This window comes from Fundulus heteroclitus, chromosome 14 (genome assembly GCF_011125445.2).
Source record: "Fundulus heteroclitus isolate FHET01 chromosome 14, MU-UCD_Fhet_4.1, whole genome shotgun sequence".
Classification (NCBI taxonomy): domain Eukaryota; kingdom Metazoa; phylum Chordata; class Actinopteri; order Cyprinodontiformes; family Fundulidae; genus Fundulus; species Fundulus heteroclitus.
The window spans coordinates 31,450,778-31,471,989 of NC_046374.1; the positions used below are offsets into that span (position 1 = coordinate 31,450,778).

Here is a 21,212-nt window from a genome sequence, read left to right on the forward strand (position 1 = left end):
TATAATCAAGCTAACAGCTATCCACTGTCAAACTAACCCCTACCCACAATAAAGCTAAAGGCTTAAGGCTATCCATGCTAACAGCTATTATTAGCCAGAGATATGATATAAAGTTAACATGAGTCTGACTCAAAGACTGCAAAGACAAAACAGCATTGCAGGACTTTGAAGGATACCTTTGTGCTTGGTATATGCACCATAGCTAACTTTGCTGTGCTTAGCAGCAGCATAAGGGAAATTAGGGGCCTTATATAAAAGCTATGTCTTGCCCTTAAGGATATAATTATAAAAATCACTACCGGAAAATAAAGTTAAAGGGTAAATTCCCTTGACTTATAGATACATAAACATATTTAGCTGCATTGTTAACCCCCAAAAGGAGATCACCATTATCTAATTAACTAACAACCTTTTATTTCCACTCAAATGGTGGCTGAGCTTCACAGTGATTGATGATACTTTGGTCAGCGCAATCTAACCAGCCACTTCTGCCTTGAGGCAACTCAGGATGTTAATGATAGCAAGTTCTAATAAATTTATTGTTAATCAGTAAACTCCATCTGTCTCTCCCTTTTGTTTAGAATTCACTATTTTCCCGAGCTCGCTGTAGCAATTTATCTGGGCTAGTCGGCTAACCACGATTAGTTTCCTTCTGATTTGCTGCCAGTGTAAATCCTAATAATCTGTTTGCAAACAAATAAATCATCTCAGTCACTGCAATTAAAATAAAAAAGAGCCACAATAGCAGTGTAGTGTGGGAAATCAGAGCCTAAACAATCAAGCTACTGTGCAAAGCATAAATGTTGTTTTTTTAAAGATTAGAGTTAATAAAGGAATAACCTTCTCTTTTCAATTGTTTGTTTAAATTCACTGACCTTAGCTTTTAAAAGATGCAAACTCTTGTTTTTTATCTATTTTGATCATTTTTCCACAAAACATTTTCCTGATTTGGCTGAGCTTTGGAGCATTGCACTCTAATCCGTGCAGGCTTCCACTTATTTGTCCTGCAGTTTTCCTCTGGGGTGAAAGAACAACGTAATACAAAGTGGCGAGTCTATCATCATCTGGCCTTTTGTGTTGCTTTCTAATATTTTCTTGGGCTCAACTTTTCTCATTAAATAACTGTTGTGCCTGATTCAAGGCGCTGGATACAGCATGATTTATGATTCTGAGTTTCTTGTTTGGAGATGTGACCTCCTTCGATCAGACACAAGCTTTTATAATGACCTCAGCGGTAGCTCATAATTCATAGGTGTGTAAATGAAGTCAGCTGCCGAAAGAACCAGACACACCTCCGCAAGAAAAAGGGTTTATTTTTTATTATCTCATGGAGAAAAAAAATATTTTAGTCTTTACACATGTCCTTTATTAAAGTAGCAATACTGTGGATGATGAAGTACAGTGCAAATATTTTAAACCTCCTCTTCTTCTCAGTAGTTAGACTTTCTTGTAATCTTTTGAAGTAAAAGCTATTAATGACTGCACATATAGGCTGCAGAATAAGTGTTTGCACTTGTGCACATAGCCGAACTTTAAAAGTCCTATTTTTCGTTTCCTGTGCTAATTTAGAGCACTGTAACGACTACAAAGTCATTCATTGTCATTCATGTTGTGTATTATTGTATGAAATTCGTAATCATTAGTAGCAGTTTTTTAAGGTTTATCTTTGACTCTTTATTTACTGTCATACATGGTTGTGTCACAGATTATTCACCTTCAACTACAAACTAGCTTAATTGGCACATTATATAACTAGCAGCTGTTTGTAATAATAGACTTAAAAACTACCCCTGCTGAGTATCAAATAACCTACAAGCCCAGTTCTTAGTCTGTTACCGGTTGAACATGCAGCTGGTTCCACAGGTTCTTGATCCAAATCATTTACACGGTCTCGAACATGCTAATGTCTATTTGCAGACTTTTAATTTCTCAGAGAGTGTTTGTTTGGACAACCATGCAAGCTGCACAGTTCAGTAACTTGAAGATTCTGATTTTTGCCGATGACTATTTGCACACTTTCAATTTCTCTGGAAATGCTTGTCTGATATGTTCATGTAATTACACAATAGTTTACAGCATCATTTAAACTGGCTGCTATCTGTGTTTTTGAGTCAAACATTTAAATCTCATCAGATTCTGAGGATTATGTGCATGCTTTTAGCTCCTCAGGGAGTGTTGTTAGTTCTTGAAAAAAAATTTAAAGTTTGAAAACACTATGACTGGGGTCTGGGTGTTATGTGTGAATCTGTGTGAATTCTGTGCCGGTGTCTCACCTAAATTTCATTATGGTAACATAATGACACGAAAGATTTTTGATTATTGACAAATCAATGAACAGCCATTTGAAAAAAACTCAACCCAACTAATATTACAAGCTTTTTATTTCCAGGATTGCGGTTTGTGGCCCTAGGATGAATCCAAGCCTTGGTTGATGGTTGATCCCAAGCTTCAGCTTCCTCAGTGACAGCATAACATTTTCTGATACGCCATTGAATCCATATTGCCCTCCGCACAATCTTGACCAGACCATCACTAAACCACTGCCATGCTTCACAATAGGCATAAGCTTTCAAATCAGAACAAAAATAAAAAAAATAAAAAAATCTTCAAACAAACCAGGTTGTTTAAAACAAGCAAATGAAAATAACTAGAAGAAGCAAAATGAATCATTCTGATCTGATAAACCACGGACACCAGTGGTGGGTAAAAAAAAACATCCACCTATCTTCCCCCTCAGACCTCTGCAGCTACAGTGTTTGAATGTGCCGATAATCTTTAAGTCGCCGAGACTCACCGTGAACTCTCGCAGGTTTTCGCATTTGTGCGAGACCTCCCCGGGCGGCTGGCCTCTCCTGCACAGCTTGTTGTGGAGCCACATCAGCAGGTACCAGAAGGACTTTGGGCTGGGGATGATGTTGAACGGCGGAGGCAGCGTGCCGCCCTCGTCAAAGTAACTCATCCACAGCTTGGTGCGGGCGAACTTCCACTCGATGTCGGCGTGGTCCTAGAAAGGCGAGACGAAGGCTCTTAAAACGTGGAGGATCTCTAAATGAAATTTGATTGATCGTTGTTGTTGTTTTCAGTGCGTAGATGTTGTTCAGACATGAGATGAGTGACGCGTCAACTGAAAGCAGTGACATTAAGGTCTTAGACTGGTGTTATGGAGTTAAACTTTTCACCTGGGTTTCCAATGAACATAGCTACTATTATACAGCAAAGTTGGGTTTGACCATTGATTGAAAAACATTTACATTGATTAGGCGCCCGCCTATGCATTGAAAATACATGGCGGAGCCTTATACTATCCACCTAATAAGGGTCCATCACCGTTAATACAGGCCGAACTGTAGGGTCTACCCCCACATACTATACATCAAAACGTTCGTCTCGATGCCGTGAAGCGGGCTTTTTGTACTTGACACCATTTCCAGTTACCCTGGTGACAAAATCAACCAAAAACCACTTCTTCAACACAGTTGACCTCTCCATAATTCAGAACAGTGCATGGCACTGGTCTTTGGTACAGTGGGTTAGGTGTTTGGCTGCAAATCAAGAGGTTGGAGTTTGAAACCTGGTGTGGCAATTTCAGAATTTTACATTTTTACCCAACATTTAATTTTCCTTTGGGTTTAAATACGTATTTTTGAATTTAAATCAATACATTTCACTATTTATTGAAGCCTTTAACATTTTTATTCACATATTTCATTTTTTCTTGCTACATTGAAGTATTTAGTCGTGTTTTCCATGCTGCTTTGATGCAGACCTTCTCCTGTCGGCTGTTTTTTGAGGAAGACAAATCCTTTTCACTCAGAAGATTTGATTTAAAATCCCCAAGCGATAAAAGCCTACAACCAAGGAACTCGGAAACTTTGCCTTTGACGGTTACGCGCACCACCAGGCGGGCGCCTTCTTCAATTTCTTCAGAAATTGAACGTTTCTAGTTGAACATTTACAAATTATAAGAAAGCCATTCGATATTTAAAGATGTGTGGAAAATAACCTAAGATCCATTTCATAGACATGCTTCATAGATTGAGATGAGAGAAAGTTTGTATTTTAATATAAATAACAATCTCTTAAATGGGTTTCTGAAGCTCCATGAAGCTCAACAAATCAAACACAGAGGAGCTTCAGTGTAAGGCTTCTCCTCATTTAGTCGGCCAGATGTATTTATTGGACCACTGTTGACAGCAGGAACACAAGCATGCAATATCACATTTTCCTGATTAGCGAGGCTGCAGTCATTATCTGTAATTGACTTTTTCAGGCCGTAAACTCACAGCAATGAGTTGGTAGGAGTTGTTCATCATGGCGATGAGCATGTTAAGCAGAACCACCAGTGAGATGACATTGTACGTCCCGAACATCGTCGCCCCGACGAACTCCGTGAACTCGTGGCGAGCTTTCACGTTGGTGACGTAGAGGTTGAGCAGCCCGAATATGGACCAGAAGAGGGACTGGAGGGTCTCAAACAACCTGAAGGTAAACAGAAAGAGGACAATTACGGTGAGATAAACGCAAAGAGCTGTGGAGAAAGCAGGAGGCATGACTAACACCGTGGACGATCGATTGTCCGTAACTCTGACCTGTGACTTCTACTCTGATTATTTTCCTCCCTTAAGGACGCCTTCTCACAAGAGGTTTATTAAAACAAACAATAATGAATGGACAATACATCATACTCATCCACACTCAGGTCAAACGATAACACCATGAAGAACATGTATAGTTTTATAAGAAATGGACGTTGGAGTTATTTTGGAATTTAAACATTTATGCTCAGAAATAAGATAATAGTATTTTTATATCTTTTTTTAAAGGGAGAAAAGGTGAAAAAAGGGAGGAAAGGGAGAGAGGAATATAACATCCTGAGTCTGTTTCTTGTTTTCTGGTATAAAGAGAACAGCAAAACCAACCAATAAAGTGTTGCAGCTACAAACAACCAATGCATTGATACCATCACTAAACATACAGTATTACTTAATATGAAATGTATAAAGTGACGGCTGAAGATAATAATAATAGGGGTTTTCTGTATGGAAGTGAGTCTGTAAATAAGATAAGCTTTATTGATCTCACATTGGAGAAATTCACGTCACATCGGCTCAGAATCAGTAATCATAGGAAGAGGGTGTCAAGTAGGACGAGGTGCATCATATAAATATATATATATATATATATATATATATATATATATATATATATATATATATATATATATATATATATATATATATATATATATATATATACAGTGTGTACTCGTTACACCCTGGATCAAAAAGGAGTAGGTAAGTAGAAGAAAAAGAAATACAAAAGGAAATAAGGCAGAGGCTTAAATACCTGGATCCAAGCAGCTGTAGGTGTTTGTGAGAGTGTGTTTGTGTTTGCAAGCTTTATCCATGAGAAAAATGCTCCAATGTGGCTGTGAGGAGCCAAACACCCACCCACCAGGGCACTGAGGCAGACACCAGGGGAACCAGAACCCCTGATGCCCGAAGGGACCCCCAGAGCAAAGGTGCCCAAGTGGGAGATGTATTTTTACATCTTAAATTCCATTTTTTATTTTATTTGTTAAAACAATCTTTAACTCATGATCAGAGTCTGGTGGTTTAAAAGTCTCGCCTCGTGAAGTTATTGCGTTTTTTACCACACAAGGAGCTTGTCCACCTTGTCTGCATTTACCCATCAAAGTTTGTCCTTGTTTTATCCCTCGTTATTCATGTTCTTTTACCCATTATTCCCAGTTTACCCAGAATTCTTGGCCTCCTTTAAAACATTGCTTAAACATCGCTCACGTCCACACCGAACATGGTTCTTAATGTGTTACATATTCACACAATTCAGTGCAATTAAGCTACATTTCTATTGAGCAATGAGGGATTTACTGACCAAGGACGCCTGTAGTTCGTGTCCCAGGGGGGAGACCCCGGACAGACGGAAGCACCGCTAGAAGCGACCGTCAGCCAGACGCAGCTACAGGTAGCGGTACCCGCCGAACCGGATGAGTTTCTGACGCCGACGCCACCGTTGGGCCTTCCACATTACATTCAGCGCGATGGCTCGCTCAGTAAAACCCATGTCCGCCGTGGTGAGCACCGGGTAGCGGATAGACGCTCCTGTGTGATGACGCGGGGAAGCGAGCCGGAGGGAAAACTGGCTGAGTTGTCAGCGCAAATTGTTTGCTAGAGGGAGAGACGAAATGTCAAGCTACCAACGGCCGCCGATTAAAGGCAATAAACCCGTAAACTTTAAGTGACCGCCGTAAAGACAGATGGCCAACTCCAGAGGATGTTTTGGAAATGGTTTTATGGAATTACGCCAACTACAAAATGTTGTAATGCTAACTTAGTGTGGCAGCTCCTTATATTTTATTTCTGGTCTCTGGTATCCATTCTCCTCCCCCTGCCACCGTCTGTGACGTGACATCTCTTTTCTCCATCATTCATCTCCCCTCCTCACTTTGCCTCTGTCCTCTGTTTGCCTTCCCGTGTCTCTTTGTGAGACCGTCACTGTTACAGCGGCGGTCGCTGAATTTTTGATGAAGCAACAATTGGCAGCGCGCGCGACACTACATCAAGAGAACGACACAGACAGGAGGGGGTTTGTCTGAAGGCTTCTATATTTATACTGCATAAAATATTCAGGGACACGGCGTTTATTCTCTTCTTTTTCTTGTGGTGTGCGGCAGGACCGTTACGTTAGAGGAGCTGTTGTTCGATGGCGAAATGCCGTGCGCGGAGGTGAAATTTGTCTCTGCGAGCGGCGAGGGAAGTCAGAGAGGGTGAGGGGCCTTGCCGTTGTGCGAGTGAGGAGAGACAGGCGGGGAGAAAGGGAATTAAATCAACGACCAACGGAGCAGCGAGGCGTGATATTGTGTCGGTTATGAAACGAGAAAGATGAGAGGACGATGACACGAGGAGGAAAAAAAAAAAGAGGAACGAAAAAGAGGATGGGATGGCACTCCCTCACTTTTTTCTGATTCTCCTTTTATTCTATATGTTCCCTTTATTTCAATGATTTCCTCGTTTCGCCCCCTTGCTGCCATTCAGAGACCCTTTCAGTGGCCTAATGTAATCAGCCTTAAAATAAGTTCTTCATTTATTGCAGAAGCATAATATTAAATATAAAGCTTTACAAAACTCCAACTTTTTACAGTAGGGGGAAAAATGCATTAAGAAATCATTTCTTTATAAGGATTTCTATATAATTTTGGAGGAAGGTTGATTATTATCTTTGCCATATACATCTTTGCTTTGGATCCCATGATTACCCATCTTCGGTTTTCTAGAGGAGTTCCCCATGTTTCGGGTTAAAATCCTCTTTTATATCAAGGCGTCCATGGCGTCAGACACTAACGAGGTTCCCATGACCTTTAGAAGAGAAACAGGCCCACAGCGAGGCGCACACGTTTCCCTCCTTTCCTTTAAACTAGACCGACCTGATAAGTATGTGGCCATATTCACACAGCAGGCAAAAGGCAGACCTGAGTCACTTCTCTCTTTTTCATTCAATTTTCACATTATTGAACTTTGACAGACTCACTATTTTGTATCAAAGGAGGTGAAAAGCAGGTTAAATATTAAAAAAAAATGGTAAAATGGACCAAACAATTACCAAAAATACTACATTCATCCAGTCCTACTGATAGATGCACACATTGACACACTGGTAAGCAGACCGGTAGGTAACTGGGACGGACGGTCTTGCCCAGGGGCACATCAACCTGTTGCAGCGCACGGAGCAGGAATCAAACCTGGGACTCCTCTTCCCACCCTGTTCAGTCAGCTTTGGACATCTATTTCACCTCCTTTACCCCCCTTCTGCCTGTGTGGGGATAAACAAGGGTCCTCGTCCAGGCTAGTAGCCAGCGGCTAATAGATATTAGCCTCTGCGTCTCATCAGGGAACAATTCAGTTCAGTTCAGTTTATGTAGTGCCGATTCACGACACACGTCATCTCTCAGCACTTTGCAAAGTCAAGTTCCAATTAGGAGTTTCCAAACATTGTGATCAGCTTAAAAATGAATTCACAAATTGATTTGTTTAAATTTGAAGCTGGACAACTTCAGTATAAGACGATTTATATCATAAGAGAGGTTTTTTTATGCATGTTCACCAGAGTTGGCAACACACGTGGAAGCGGCCTCCTCTACAGCCGTCCTAACTACTACACAGGTCCTTTTATTTTATTTATATCAAGCAGATCCATGTTTTTGGTGTCGCCGCAGAGAATAAACCTCCCTATTCACTATGCGTGGTAAATGGACGCTTAAAGCACTTTTACACAAGTCAAACTAAGATAAGATAAGCTTTATTGATCTCACAGTGGAGAAATTCACTTGTCCCATCGGCTCAATAGTCAAAAGTCAGAAGAAGGTGTCAAAGTAGGTAAGTACAATCAGTTAGATACAGTATACAGCTATATACAATATACAATTCTGTACACTCCTATGTATAAATACGTTATTGCACATATGTTATTATACAGTTTATTCAGGACTATTGCACAGGCTTATTGCACAGTTTATACAGTTTATTCAGGACTATTGCACAGGCTTATTGCACAGTTTATACAGGATTATTGCACAGGCTTAATGCACGGATTATAGCACCTTGTTTAAATAGCTTATTGCACATAAGTTATTACAGTTATTGTTGCAGCTATGGTGCATGGTTGCAGTCGTTACTCTAATAAACTCACACATATGCAATGTTTGCACATTTATACAACCATGTTGAGGCTCTGTGCGTTGCCCAAGGGCACGTTGACAGGCGACCCTCAGATTGATGGTCTTCCCGCTGACCCCCAGCCGCTAATAGTAAATACGAGTCACCAAAAGTCAGTAAAAGAAATGTATTATTATTACAACTGAGATTACTTATTGAATTATTCATCTTTAATTAAGAAGAGCTGTGCAAGCTGCATTTTTCCTCCTCTTCCTCCTCCTCCTCCTCCTCCTCTCTTCCATCCAGCTGTCCCCTCTTCCTCTCCTCTGTTCTCCTCTCATCTCTCCCTCCACTAAGCCGAGTCATAAACTGCTCCAGCTGATCCTCGCAGCCACTCAGTCATTTCACTGTTATACTTCTGCAGTTTATGTGGGAGGTGAAGCGAGAAGGAGAGAGCGCGTGTGTGTGTGTGTGTGTGTGTGTGTGTGTGTGTGTGTGGTGCATTCAGCTTTTCTGTGTGGGAAAACAAAGCGCGTTTGTGTGTTTACGCTCGGCAAAGCGACAGCGTGCAGTTAATTCACTCCAGCATGCGGCGCTCATCTTTTGTGTGAACAGGCACGTTTTCCGGCAGACTGCGGGCTGAAAGCTGTAGCCTAACATCTTCCTGACGACTAGATTTTCAGGGCTTTTTTTCTTTTTAACTTTACAAGCACTAAAAGCACATTTGTAATTTCCAAAAATCGCAGTTCCATGTTTGAAGACATTTGCGAATACTTGCTTACGGCTCGCGAAGTGGAGATGTGCGATCAGGGAACTCATTTGGTCCGCTTTCCAAGCGTTTCAACGACAGCCGCCACAAACTCAGCATCATTTACAGGAGATGAAAGCAAGAAGAGACAGCACTGCGCACCAGATATTAAATTAAATCATAGATTCCTAATAAAGTGATTCTATTATCTCACTCCACTTCAGTGGGCGATTACGCAACACTTATGTGCCTAACAACACTCCTCGGCTTTGCCTGGGTCGGATTGCCTTCGGCTCGTCGTCGGCAAAACAAACTGTCGAACTAATTATTTCAATATTTGAAGCCGAGGACCGGTTTGTGTCGTCCGCTTTGATCAACAAACGTGTGCAAACCTCAGAAAGAGGGAGAGCTCTGTGGCAAAGTAAATAGACGGAGGACTGCAGAGTGCAAAAAAAATAAAAGAAAAAGAGAGGAGGTTTTTACAGGACTCGTGTGAAGGCAACGAAAAGCGAGAGACGCGCTCCCGTACGAGCGCTGCCTGTGTGAAACGATCTAACACATTAGTGGTGATAAGTGTGTGAAGTACAGATGAGGGGCGACACCTGAGCAGCAACAGGAAACGATGCTGGGAAAGGCTCCAGAATCACGGCGGAGCGAAAAGAGCGGGACGGGAAAACGATCAAACACAGACAGGGGGAAACAATCCCTGCGATGTAAACTCATGAATAACGATGCAGGCTGCGCTGCCTGTGGGGCTGCAATCACTCCGTTTGCATAATGCGTCATCTCAGGCCGTCTCCTCGCCGCGCCGCGTGCTCCTTTGGCTCCAGCGTGACGCTGATTTCTCTCCCGCAGCTTCTGATTGGGCGGCAGCCAATCAGAAGCCGGTGTAGCGGGGGGGGGGGGGATAAAGCATGGGAGCTCATTGTTTCTAGTGGCGTTTAATCTCTGTCAGCACCTTTTGTCAGGAAGTGGTGCTCAGCACAGAGTTGTTTTTAAAGATTAAACGAAAAAAAAAAACACGATTAGCGCCTGATCTCTAGCACGCAACACCCGCTAAATAAGAAGCAGGTTTAAAAGTTTGCCAGCGGACAACGTGGCCACGGCTCACCTAAGGAAACGTTGCCTTAGATTAGTGCTCCAAACTTTACAGAAGCACCAAAAGACAACGCTGTATTACCATATAATGTTCAGACTATGTAGTAGCAGAGGTGGGACCGAGTCGCTGTTTTCTAAGTCCCAAGTATGGACAACCAAGTCCGAGTCAGGTCTCAAGTCAAAAAAGGAATTTCTCAAGTCAAGTCCAAAGTCTGAAATGTCTAATTTTAAGTAATTTCGAGTCTTTCACAATGTTGAAATACCTGTTAAATGTAAATAAACAGAGCATGTGTTCTTTTTAAATCAGTATTTATCTTAAAAAGTAATGAAACCAGTGCAACTGAGTTTATGAAACAATAAAATTAAACTTAGCTTGGAGAATAATCCTGCTTCAAACTATATTTATCCAGAATATCCGGTGGAAAATGCAACAGCAGAACTCCATATTCAGACAAAAAAGTGTTGACATTTCTACAGAGCAACTCAATGAATCGCTGCAGGTAAATTAATGTCCCCTCTCCCCTCTTTTATGGTCTCTGTGAACCTTTTTGTTTTTGCCCAAGTGTGAGTGACAGAGTGAAACACAACAAATGTAAACGAGCTGAACAATAACCAGGAATGTTCACTTTACATTATTTCAGCTAGCTGTTCTCTACTGCATTTACAAAAAAAGACCAAACGGGCCAAAGGTCTGTCAGTCGTTTGAGCACGACTCAAACGACTGATTCTGGCCATAAAATGATTCTGCCATATAGCTAAAAACTCTGGTAGCCACATGAAACAGTGAAGGAAGAGTCTTCATGTTTATTGCCATCAGCGATATGGAGGTAGTGACAGATTTTACGTTTTAACAATCAGTTTTAGATTTCATGTTGCATGAATCAAGCAAGGCGTAATCGCTACTCAAGGGTCAAAACAGTTTGCTGCATTGTGAAGAGTCCGTGTCATTCGTCCAGCCGTTTTTAAATTTGAAACCAACCAGGACAAATGCCAGACGCAGCAGTTTTGTAGACCCTGATTGAGGGAAATTAATTAATGGTGCACACTTTTTAAATGATGTCTTAAGATTTAGATTTTGGGTTAAATATCAAGTCTTTTCAGGCAAAAAGGTTCAAGTCCAATTTAAGTCTGGAGTCAATGGTGTTAAAGTCCAAGTCAAGCCCCGAGTCTCTGAACACTTTTTCCAAGTCTAAAGTCATAAAATCAATGATTGGAGTCCAAGTCATGTGACTGGAGTCCCCACCTGTGCACGGTAGGAGGAGATAGCTCCACTTTTCCCTGGTGATGTTCAAACAGTACTTTTAAGTAAACATACCAAAGGACTCATTGGTCTTTGTGTTGTGTTCTGCATGTGAATGTGCATTATAATCACTGGAGGTGTATTATAAATAACAGGAATAAATGGATTTACTGCTAAATATTGGTGCTTATTGCAGACCAGAACTATTTCCAGTGAATTCTGGCAGTGCTCCCTTCTTTAAAGCCAGCTCAAAAGCAGGTTCATGATTTCGTCGTCCTTCTCCATGAAAATTTATACCAGCTTTCTGAAGATGGCACAAAGTTCCCAAACAGCGCTGCTCATGGAGAATTGGACATGTAGACCAGAAGATTTTCCCCTGAACACATCCCTGGTGCCTCGGTCGGCTGTAGACCAGCAGCCAGAAATGTAATTTGCTATTAAAGTTTGTGGGCAAATTCTCCTTTGTGCGCATTTTGAGGATTAAACAGAAATGTAAACAGCTTGGCCTGTAATTTACGCATGAAACTGGCATCGGCTCTGCCTGTTTGTGCTCTTTGGAGAGGACAGTAAAGTTTGATCTTACTTTGGTAGTTTTCAGCCCAATCCAAACACAGATCACACCATTAAGAGTCCATTGATCATGTTAGGTTTAGTAGAACAAATGCAACATTTATCTTGGGCAGAAGCAACAATAATGCGATGGCGATGAACTTTTCTTTGTGTGGTTCATGGATCAGATGCTGCACAGTGTCAGGCTGAGGATGGGATCTGTTGTTTTAGCGTCTGCTCTCCTCACAGTTATTGTACTGCAGGTTTTACTGTAATGGGATCAATAGCAGATCAATAACGCTATTATCCAAAACAAACCCATTTCCTCCTCTGAATTCAGCCCACTGACTCCGCCTCCGTCTCCTTCGGCACCAATACTCTGCATCTCTGTCGTCGTTTCGGTTTATCTTCAAATTACTGCTGCCGGACATTTTATCCGCTCTTAAAAACAAACAACATTTTTTTTTAAATATTTAAAACCAGGGTTATTTTGTCACCTGGAGGGAGAAAAAAACTCCCATCCGTATAACTGGAAATAAAAACACCACTGCAAATGTGTTGATTTGTTTGTTTCTATTTGAAGATCAAATGTGTGACAAAACAACAACTACTTTTTACTTCTACTGGAGTAATTATAAACATGACGTATTTCTGTTTTGAGTGTCGGAAATACGGCGGCAAGAAAAACTGTGCTCCCGAAGCAAGAGCTCAAATTTTTATTTATTCAGTAACGTTTCAACCATTGGAAGCTGATGCGAATCCAGCCTGGGCTCTTGTAATACAAACAAACTTGTAGATTATTGCTTTGTTTACTATTTTTTGTTGTTCAGCAAAGATGGAAGTTCTTCTTCTGTGGTTTTTTAAGGTAAATTTGTTAACTGGGCCTAACGCGAGTGGTTCTATTGTGAATAAAGCCAGGTGCATATACACACACATTATAATGGGATTAGATGACCGTCTACCCATATAAACAGTACAATCCGATAATTTCTTTTTTTTTTTTTTTATCCCAATACATTTCAACCTGATCGTGTAATTTTGTGCATGTAAAGATTGTCAATTTACTGACCGGTCAAAGTAACTCAGCACAGCCATTAGTGTCTAATCTGCTGGCAACAAAGGTTAAAAGTACTTCTCTACCCATCTCTGGAACACCCCCCCCCCCGTTTGCAATGTTAATATGGTGACATAAAAATTTCAGTTCCAGATAAAAAAATTTTTTTTTTTTCTAAATTCATCACTTAAAGTCTTAAGAACTTGTGATGGCCGCTGTTGTATTGTTATTGTCAGAAGGTGGGAAAATGTGAAGCATGTCAGATGCAGCCAGTGATATAATTGATTAATTAATTAAATGGTAGCTTTAGATAGATCAGAGGACTGTCACACCTACAAAAAACTGACAAAAAACTATAAAAGCATTCATGCAAAATGTCACAGTTTACACTTTCTGTCCCCCAAATGAACCAGAACAATGTTCACTATCAAACTAGATGATGGTTTCCCTTTTTTAGACGCCGTGAATGTGTCAAGCGTATGCTGTGTGCTGCATGCACGTGTGCTGTCGCAGTACGTTTGCAAGATTAAACTCACGTGGAGAAGGCGTTGTTCTGCCTTTCACAGCGGATGCCTTTGCAGTTGTTTGGCTCCTCTGATGCCTTGGTCTCGTAGTAGAAGTACAGCTGGTTGAGTCCGTTTGCGAATGCCAACAGGACCTGCGCACAAAAATACACAAAATAACAAATATGGCATATTATTTTTCTTTATTCATGAACAAATGTAATCAAATTCAGAAAAAAAGATGCAAATGTCAAAGATTTGTATGTTTTTTTTTTTACCGTGGCATTTTGTTTTGGTACCACGCCTCCCTCCAGGCACTTTTTAAACACGGCTTTGATCTCAAACAGAACAAAAGCAACAGAAGTTGCGCTTGTGTACAGCTGCAGCCATGCAGACGCTGAGCCGCAGGCCCGCTATGATTGCTTTGGAGACCACAGGGAGACAAAGCTATCCACATGTGGACTGCGTTGTAGGTCAGGAGCTCCCTCGAGAAGAAATTAAAAGCCCTAACCATCGCGAGGCGGGCCGGCAACATCCTTTAGCTATAATAAAACAAGGGTTTAGGATGCGCTTTCACTGCATGTTCTCATCTTCCTCAAAAGAGATAACCTGAACAGCAGCATCTGTCCGTTTCCACTTTGTCGACAGGAAACCAGCAGCATATTAACAGCATGCACGGTCTCAAACCACGTCTGACTGAAGCGGGAGTCCATTAGGTCCATTAAATGGCCGTGGGAGTGACAGCTGACAAAAACGAACGGCCATAGGGAAAGTTAGCAGTGATTACCGGGAAGTCATTAAAACAAGCTAATGAGTTTTATGTTCCACGTGCGGAGTCCGGATGAGGCCTCACCAGACAGTAAATGAAGAGAAACTTGAGGATGTCCAGCAGCATCCTCCCCAGAGAGATCTGCAGAGGGCCGAGGTGGGAGTTGGCCGTGAAAAGGGAGATGAGTCTGAGCGAGCTGAAGATGTTGGCGATGGCAAACAGAGCCTCGGCGATCAGCGTCGGGTGCCACATCTCCCACTCCTCCCTTGGACGGGAAGAGTTGTACTGGAAGGAGGGACGGAAAGGAGGGAGGGAAGAGATGAAGGGGAGTGGGAGGAAAACAAACAAACACCATCAAGTAAAATCCAGAGTTTATCTTATGAAGACATTCTAGAGATTTTAAATATGAAACAGAAACGGGTTCAAATATGCTGCAACTGTTGTGATCCTGGTTGGTGAGCTCGTTGCGTGCAAATGTGTGAGATGTCTCTCCTGAGCAGAGGATCTGTGTGGCCGCCGAAGACTGGCGGTGATCTAGAGTTATAAGGAGCTGTGAGACGACCCATCCTTCACCTGACGATTAAACCTCCTAGAGTTCTTAATTAAACCAATGACTTCAACCCGTGGACTAATGTTGGCTGTTCCTTGTCTGGAGCTAACGCCTCCTTTAGGTCTACCTTCAAGACATCCTCTGGAACAATCGCCTCCTGGAAAACCATCCACGGTCCGTTCCCACAGCTCCTTCATCCCCTGTGGTTCCCTGCCAGTCCGCTCTCCAACTCTGCCTCAGCCTCAATCCGCTGACACTCCTAGCCTACTGGTTAATCTTCCAGGAACGTGCTCACCTCAGAGCTACGCTGGATCACCTTTTCCCCCTTCTGGTTTAACTTGTGCCGTCAGACAGTGACTCTCTCTGGCTCGGCCTTCTCAAAGCTCCATCATCATCCTTTATTGATACAGTAACCGGTCCTCCTCTTCCTCCAGACTCAGCCAAGTCGTGTCTTCTGAAGGATTCACTCTCAATCTGCACTGTGCTTGTTGATAAATTATCTCTCTTTACTAAGATCCTGTTGTCCTGGTTGATTTCTGCACATGGATCACAGGGTTTTGTGCTGTGTGGTTCGACTCGACCAGAAAACGTTGTCCAAACTCCAACAAACAATCGGGTCTGTGAAGTAGATGATCTCCATCCAGACGTACAGGTCTAGGGTCAGATAAAGGGCAGCTAACATCCCTGCAGACCCCAAACATGCTGCGCACAGACTGGTTAGACGTTTACCTTCAGGTCGCCACCACAGACACCAGCTGCTACAGAAACAGGACACCCTACAGCCCGAGTAGTCGGCTGTATTGCTATGAAACTAAGAAAATAAGTACTTTGCACTTTCACACTTCACAACATCCCCTTTCGTTTTTCTTTACATATCAAAAACAGATAAAAAAAACACGTTTACAACATTTCTACGATGTGATCGCAGTACCGGAGTAAAATTCCTTGGTTGTGCAAAATCATGGCCGAATAAAGATGTTTCTGATCTTTTCCTGTTTCTATCCCTGCGACGTCTTTTGCTGCTTTAATTCCCCCCCCCCCCCTTCCTTGTCTATCCTACTCCCATCATCTTCCTCCTTCCCTTGCTGGGTTTTCTCATGCGTTGCTTCCTCCTAATTCTAAATTCAGCCATTAGGGCTCCACAGGACTAGAGTCTTACCCTCTTCCTCTATTAACGCCCTCCGTCCTTTCAAACACGTGCGGGTGCACCACCAGAAAAAGAAAACATGAGCACAGATGCGCGTTTATTAATTTATGGTCTCTTGCACCTTTTCTCAGATGCGTCAAGTCTGTGTCCATCACACACACGTAATGACAGAGCCAAATCTCTCAACATCTCCGTGGGATTTTCAGTGCTGATGAATATTTTAAGAAAGAATTAAAAATACAAATGTAAGTTTCCAGCTGCTTCTTCTTTGTGTGGTGGCATGTCAAAGCAGGTATGACTGTGTGTGTTTTAAATCTATCTGTATGCATGTAATTATAATGCATGAGAGACTGTGGGACCTGTGTAGGTGGGCTGCCCGCCACCATCAGTGACTCACAGCTGTTACAGATGGCCCAGCCGTCTGGTGTTTTGTGTGAGTGTGTGCGTGTTTTATTACATAATTTTCTTTTAATTAAAGAAATAGTTCAGGTCTTTTAAGTGGGGCTGTCAGGCGTTATTATAAAGAGTCAGCACCTTACCTGCAGTAGAGACCAGACAGAGGAATTGGTTTGAGGAAAATAATCTCATAGAGGAATTTTAAGTTTACTAGGAGTGGAACTAGCAGCTACTTAGTCGTATTTAACTGCAGATTGTGTACTCAGCACCGCTCCTTTAGAATTTTTGTGGACTACTCAGACTAGCTTACCTATGAGAACCTGTGAACCAGGAGGGACACTGACTTTTGGGAATTTACATACCTGCAGATTGTCTATGCTACTCTAACCCTCAACAATCAGTTGAACAGTTCAATTTGGTACAAACATAGAAAACAAATTTAATTTCTCTCCTGTAAATGTGAGGAAAATTTAAAACAGTATAATTTAATGACCTCCAAATTGGTCTATATTTAAGATTAGATTTAGGAGTTACGAGTCATGGTTACTTTTTTCTTTAGGGGTATGGCATATGAGCAAATACTTTGGTAAATAAAAGCAATCAAGCGCTGGGAAGTCACCGCGTAACCTGAATAGATGCTTTTAGCAGGAAACCTCAGTAAAAATTAAGCAAAGTCGAGCCAAGAACTACTTACAGTACAGTTAAAACAATATAGTCAAGCACACAACCACTTAGAGCTTACAGCTAACAACTAGCATAGCCAATCTCACAACTTTTAAGGGTCAAGCTTAGGTAACATATAGCCAAGCTAATGGGGTCAAGGTAATAGGAACTTAAGTAGAAAAGCAAACAATTCATATTGAAACTAACAGTAACTTCAAGTCAAGCTAATAGAGTAAAGCTAACAGCTAAGAGAGCCAAGGTATCAGCTTTCTATGGCCAAGCAAACAGAGTAAAGCTACGAGAACCAAGATATTAGCTTTCTTTGGCCAAGCTAACAGAGTAAAGCTAACAGCTATGAGAGCCAAGGTATCAGCTTTCTATGGCCAAGCTAACAGAGTAAAGCTAACAGCTACAATAACCAAGATATTAGCTTTCTTTGGCCAAGCTAACAGAGTAAAGTTAACAGCTACGAGAACCAAGATATTAGCTTTCTTTGGCCAAGCTAACAGAGTAAAGCTAACAGCTACGAGAACCAAGATATTAGCTTTCTTTGGCCAAGCTAACAGAGCAAAGCTAACAGCTACGATAACCAAGATATTAGCTTTCTTTGGCCAAGCTAACAGAGTAAAGCTAACAGCTATGAGAGCCAAGGTATCAGCTTTCTATGACTAAGCTAACAGAGTCAAGTAACCAGTTAGGCCAAAAAAAGCTAACAGCTACTTCTGGTCAAACTAGAACCAAGCCAACAGCTATCACTATAGAAGTTTGGTTAACAGCTACATGAGTTAGGCTAAATGTCTTGGAAAAATCAAAATAACAGCTAACAAATGCAGGCTAAATGCTACTTTAAGTCAAATTAACAGCTATCTGATTGAAGCTAATGGCCACTTATAGTTATTCTAGTAAATACTCTGTGATGGGCAGATTTAATAGAAAAATTCCTTGTCACAGTTATGAGCTTCATCATTTTGACTCAAATTGTATTCAATCATCCTTAACAGTTAAAAGTGACGACGCAAACTGGTGCCGTTTTCTCATATCAAATGTCATTGTTGTGTTATAATGTCCATTATTATGAGCTATCAGTCAGAGGACCAACTAATAAACACAGCTCAATGGTTCTCATAATGGTGAAATACTTCATCCCCCCCATTTATTGAACATCCAAACCAATTGCACACATTTGTGTTTGCAAGCTGCCCGTTGTTCCATCACTGCCTGATTACATGGTATTGTGACAATCGCTCAGTTTTATTGCACTGCAAGATCTTTAAACATTAATGACCACGTGATATTTATGTCCATCACAATGGCAGAAGCGGGCTTCTTTACCTTAACGTAAGCCACTATCTTCAGAGATATGGTGGCCAGGTAGAGGGAGTTCATGGCGAAGTCCATCAGGTTCCACCAATCATGTATGTACTCTGTGAATCCCCCGTCCCACATCTCCTTGATCTCTGCCCAGATAAAGCCTGCAACACACAAGCAGACACACATGCAAACATGGCTGGTTGTTTGTAAGGACACATTAATGTGTTTTCCTTTCAGAAGACACAGGCCATTAAGCAGGGAGCTAGCATTTTTGTTCCGCATGACTGACTTTAGATCAAGTCAGACTTCATTTTGAATTATTCAGAAGACACTTAGTCCCTGGAATAAACACGGTTTTAAGGTTGTGATAAGACAAGTGGCCTTGGTTTGCTTGGTTTAACCCTTAAGCCTGATATCAGTCCCTCTGGTGAGTTTGTACACATCAGTTGGTCTTTCTGACAAATCGGCTCAAAGCTCTTGCACTGACCTGAATTTTCAGACTGGTTTGACGTGCACCTCTAAATATTTCAGCCGCTATAGTTATCCATGACCAAAATGTTCTCAAGTGTCTTACAAGGCAACCCACTTTAAACTTAAAAATAAATAAATCACATAATATGGTCATTTTGAATACCAGCAGACTTTTTATAATTAACTTTAAAAAAGGTACATTTCTACATGGGCTACATTAATCTGCTGGTTTTCAAGATGGCCACTCACTTTTGTTCCATGCAGCGAGGAAACGAAGGCAGTCACTGAGAAAAGGTTTTACTTTAAGAACCTGCTGTTTCACAGCTCATTTTTCTCCATGATCTGTAATTACAGCAAAACACAAAGATGTGTTTATGACTGGTTTAGGCCTTCTTAAAGTTAATGGAAAGCAATTGTGGGGATGTTTGAGACGTACCACAGGAAACAAGCTATCATATGAGGTTTGTGGATTGCATAAATTATAAAGTGGTTCATGAAGTACCGCAGTTCCCTTATTTTCCAGCTTCCCTACCCACTCCTTTGAATTATCATCAACACTAAATTGGATATTTTCAGAAAAGATACATTTTTCATTCGCATTTACAGCTCTCATCCACATTCTAGTGGTAATTGTGTTGAGAAAAGGAGAATTTCTTTTACAAATTGTTCTCGTTACTTTGGTTAGTCAATAATTTACAGCCCTGTTTGTGTTCTCCGAGTCATTATTAACCTTGAGCTGTGAGCTGAAAATTAAGTATCAAGTATAAAACACTAAAATATTGAAAGGAGATGAAAAACAATGGCCTGTAAGCACAAGATGCAGTGATTTTTAGGATAATAAATCGCCATGTTTTTTTAAAATTGCTTTGTATGATGTGCAACATCAGAAAATGAGAACATTTTTGAAGATACTAGCTGTAACACTTCCCACCAAAACAATTCAAGAAGGGCTGGTGCTGATACGACACATACTTGAATACTCATCTGATTGTTTTTTATAATAAAAAGGCTTCATGATACCTGTGATTCACAGCAGTAGTGGGGCGTGTGTACGTACCCACAATCTGTCACACTCTGCATTGGCTTGTGGTGGCTAATACGTTTAAAGTACAGGAATCAGTTAAACCATGTACCCAACACTTGGCTACATAGTAAAGGAAGCAATAGCTTGACTTTTATCAAGCTTTATTGATGTAATTATTATCACCACTTACTGGTCCCGCTTGCTTATTTCAACCCCTTCCAAAAGTTCAGTTGGAAGGAGATCTCTTTCAAATCGAGGTAAACCTTTTTGGTTAGAATATATCCGGAGTAACAAAGTCAAGATTGTTACAAGAAACCCCAACATCTCAAATGTCAAAGTCCAACAAGAAACCCAATTAGTTGTAGCAATTTTAGTTTATCCAGCATTTGCTATAAAGATGGAAACGCTGATGAAAACTTTAACAAGAGTGTTTTTGTCCGACTACACATTTTCTCTGTAAAATGAGTAATTTAATCACAATGTCTTCACAGATCTAATGGTCTAAAATCAGAGGGTTTAATATTCCCACTTTCTTCTGGTACAGAAACTAATTTGGACCATTTTTATATCTATAAAGTAATTTTGCCATTTATTTTTACAAATTAAAGTATTTTCAACAACATATTCACTCCTTCGTGTTTTGTAAATTTCTCTATCAAGAATAGCTATTAAACAAGGACTGAACATCAGCCTTTACTTTTAGCATCAATTTCTCAATAATTTAACCAATTTCCCCTTTAGTCTGAAACCGTTTCTGAAGCAGGAGCCAGCGTATGAAACGAAGCAGGAGAACAGACGGTTTTATATTTTTTTAGGGCGATGACAATCAGGATTTAGAAAAATGATTGATGTCCGCTCTAGGAGAGAAAGAAGACGGAGATGTAATCACTCATTTTTCACACCTACCCACTCAAACCCACTCACCACCTCCCCCACGCGCTCGCAGGCGTCCGACCACACACATCCGGGAGCTCTTATGCAGACAGATATCTCTGGATGATTAGGCATCAAGTGCCA

The 21,212-nt window shown here is 41.1% G+C and overlaps 1 protein-coding gene across 1 annotated transcript in view; it reads right to left on the reverse strand.

The window, feature by feature from the left end:
- trpc5a (transient receptor potential cation channel, subfamily C, member 5a) overlaps nucleotides 1-21,212 on the reverse strand; it is a 115,066-nt gene that overhangs the window by 12,770 nt on the left and 81,084 nt on the right. Inside the window, exons 11-15 of the mRNA XM_012849563.3 lie at nucleotides 18,722-18,861; nucleotides 14,718-14,918; nucleotides 13,898-14,019; nucleotides 4,284-4,479; nucleotides 2,795-3,004 (exon numbers count right to left, since the gene is read on the reverse strand). Coding sequence (XP_012705017.2) covers nucleotides 2,795-3,004; nucleotides 4,284-4,479; nucleotides 13,898-14,019; nucleotides 14,718-14,918; nucleotides 18,722-18,861 — 869 coding nt within the window. The remainder of the gene's footprint in view (nucleotides 1-2,794; nucleotides 3,005-4,283; nucleotides 4,480-13,897; nucleotides 14,020-14,717; nucleotides 14,919-18,721; nucleotides 18,862-21,212) is intronic.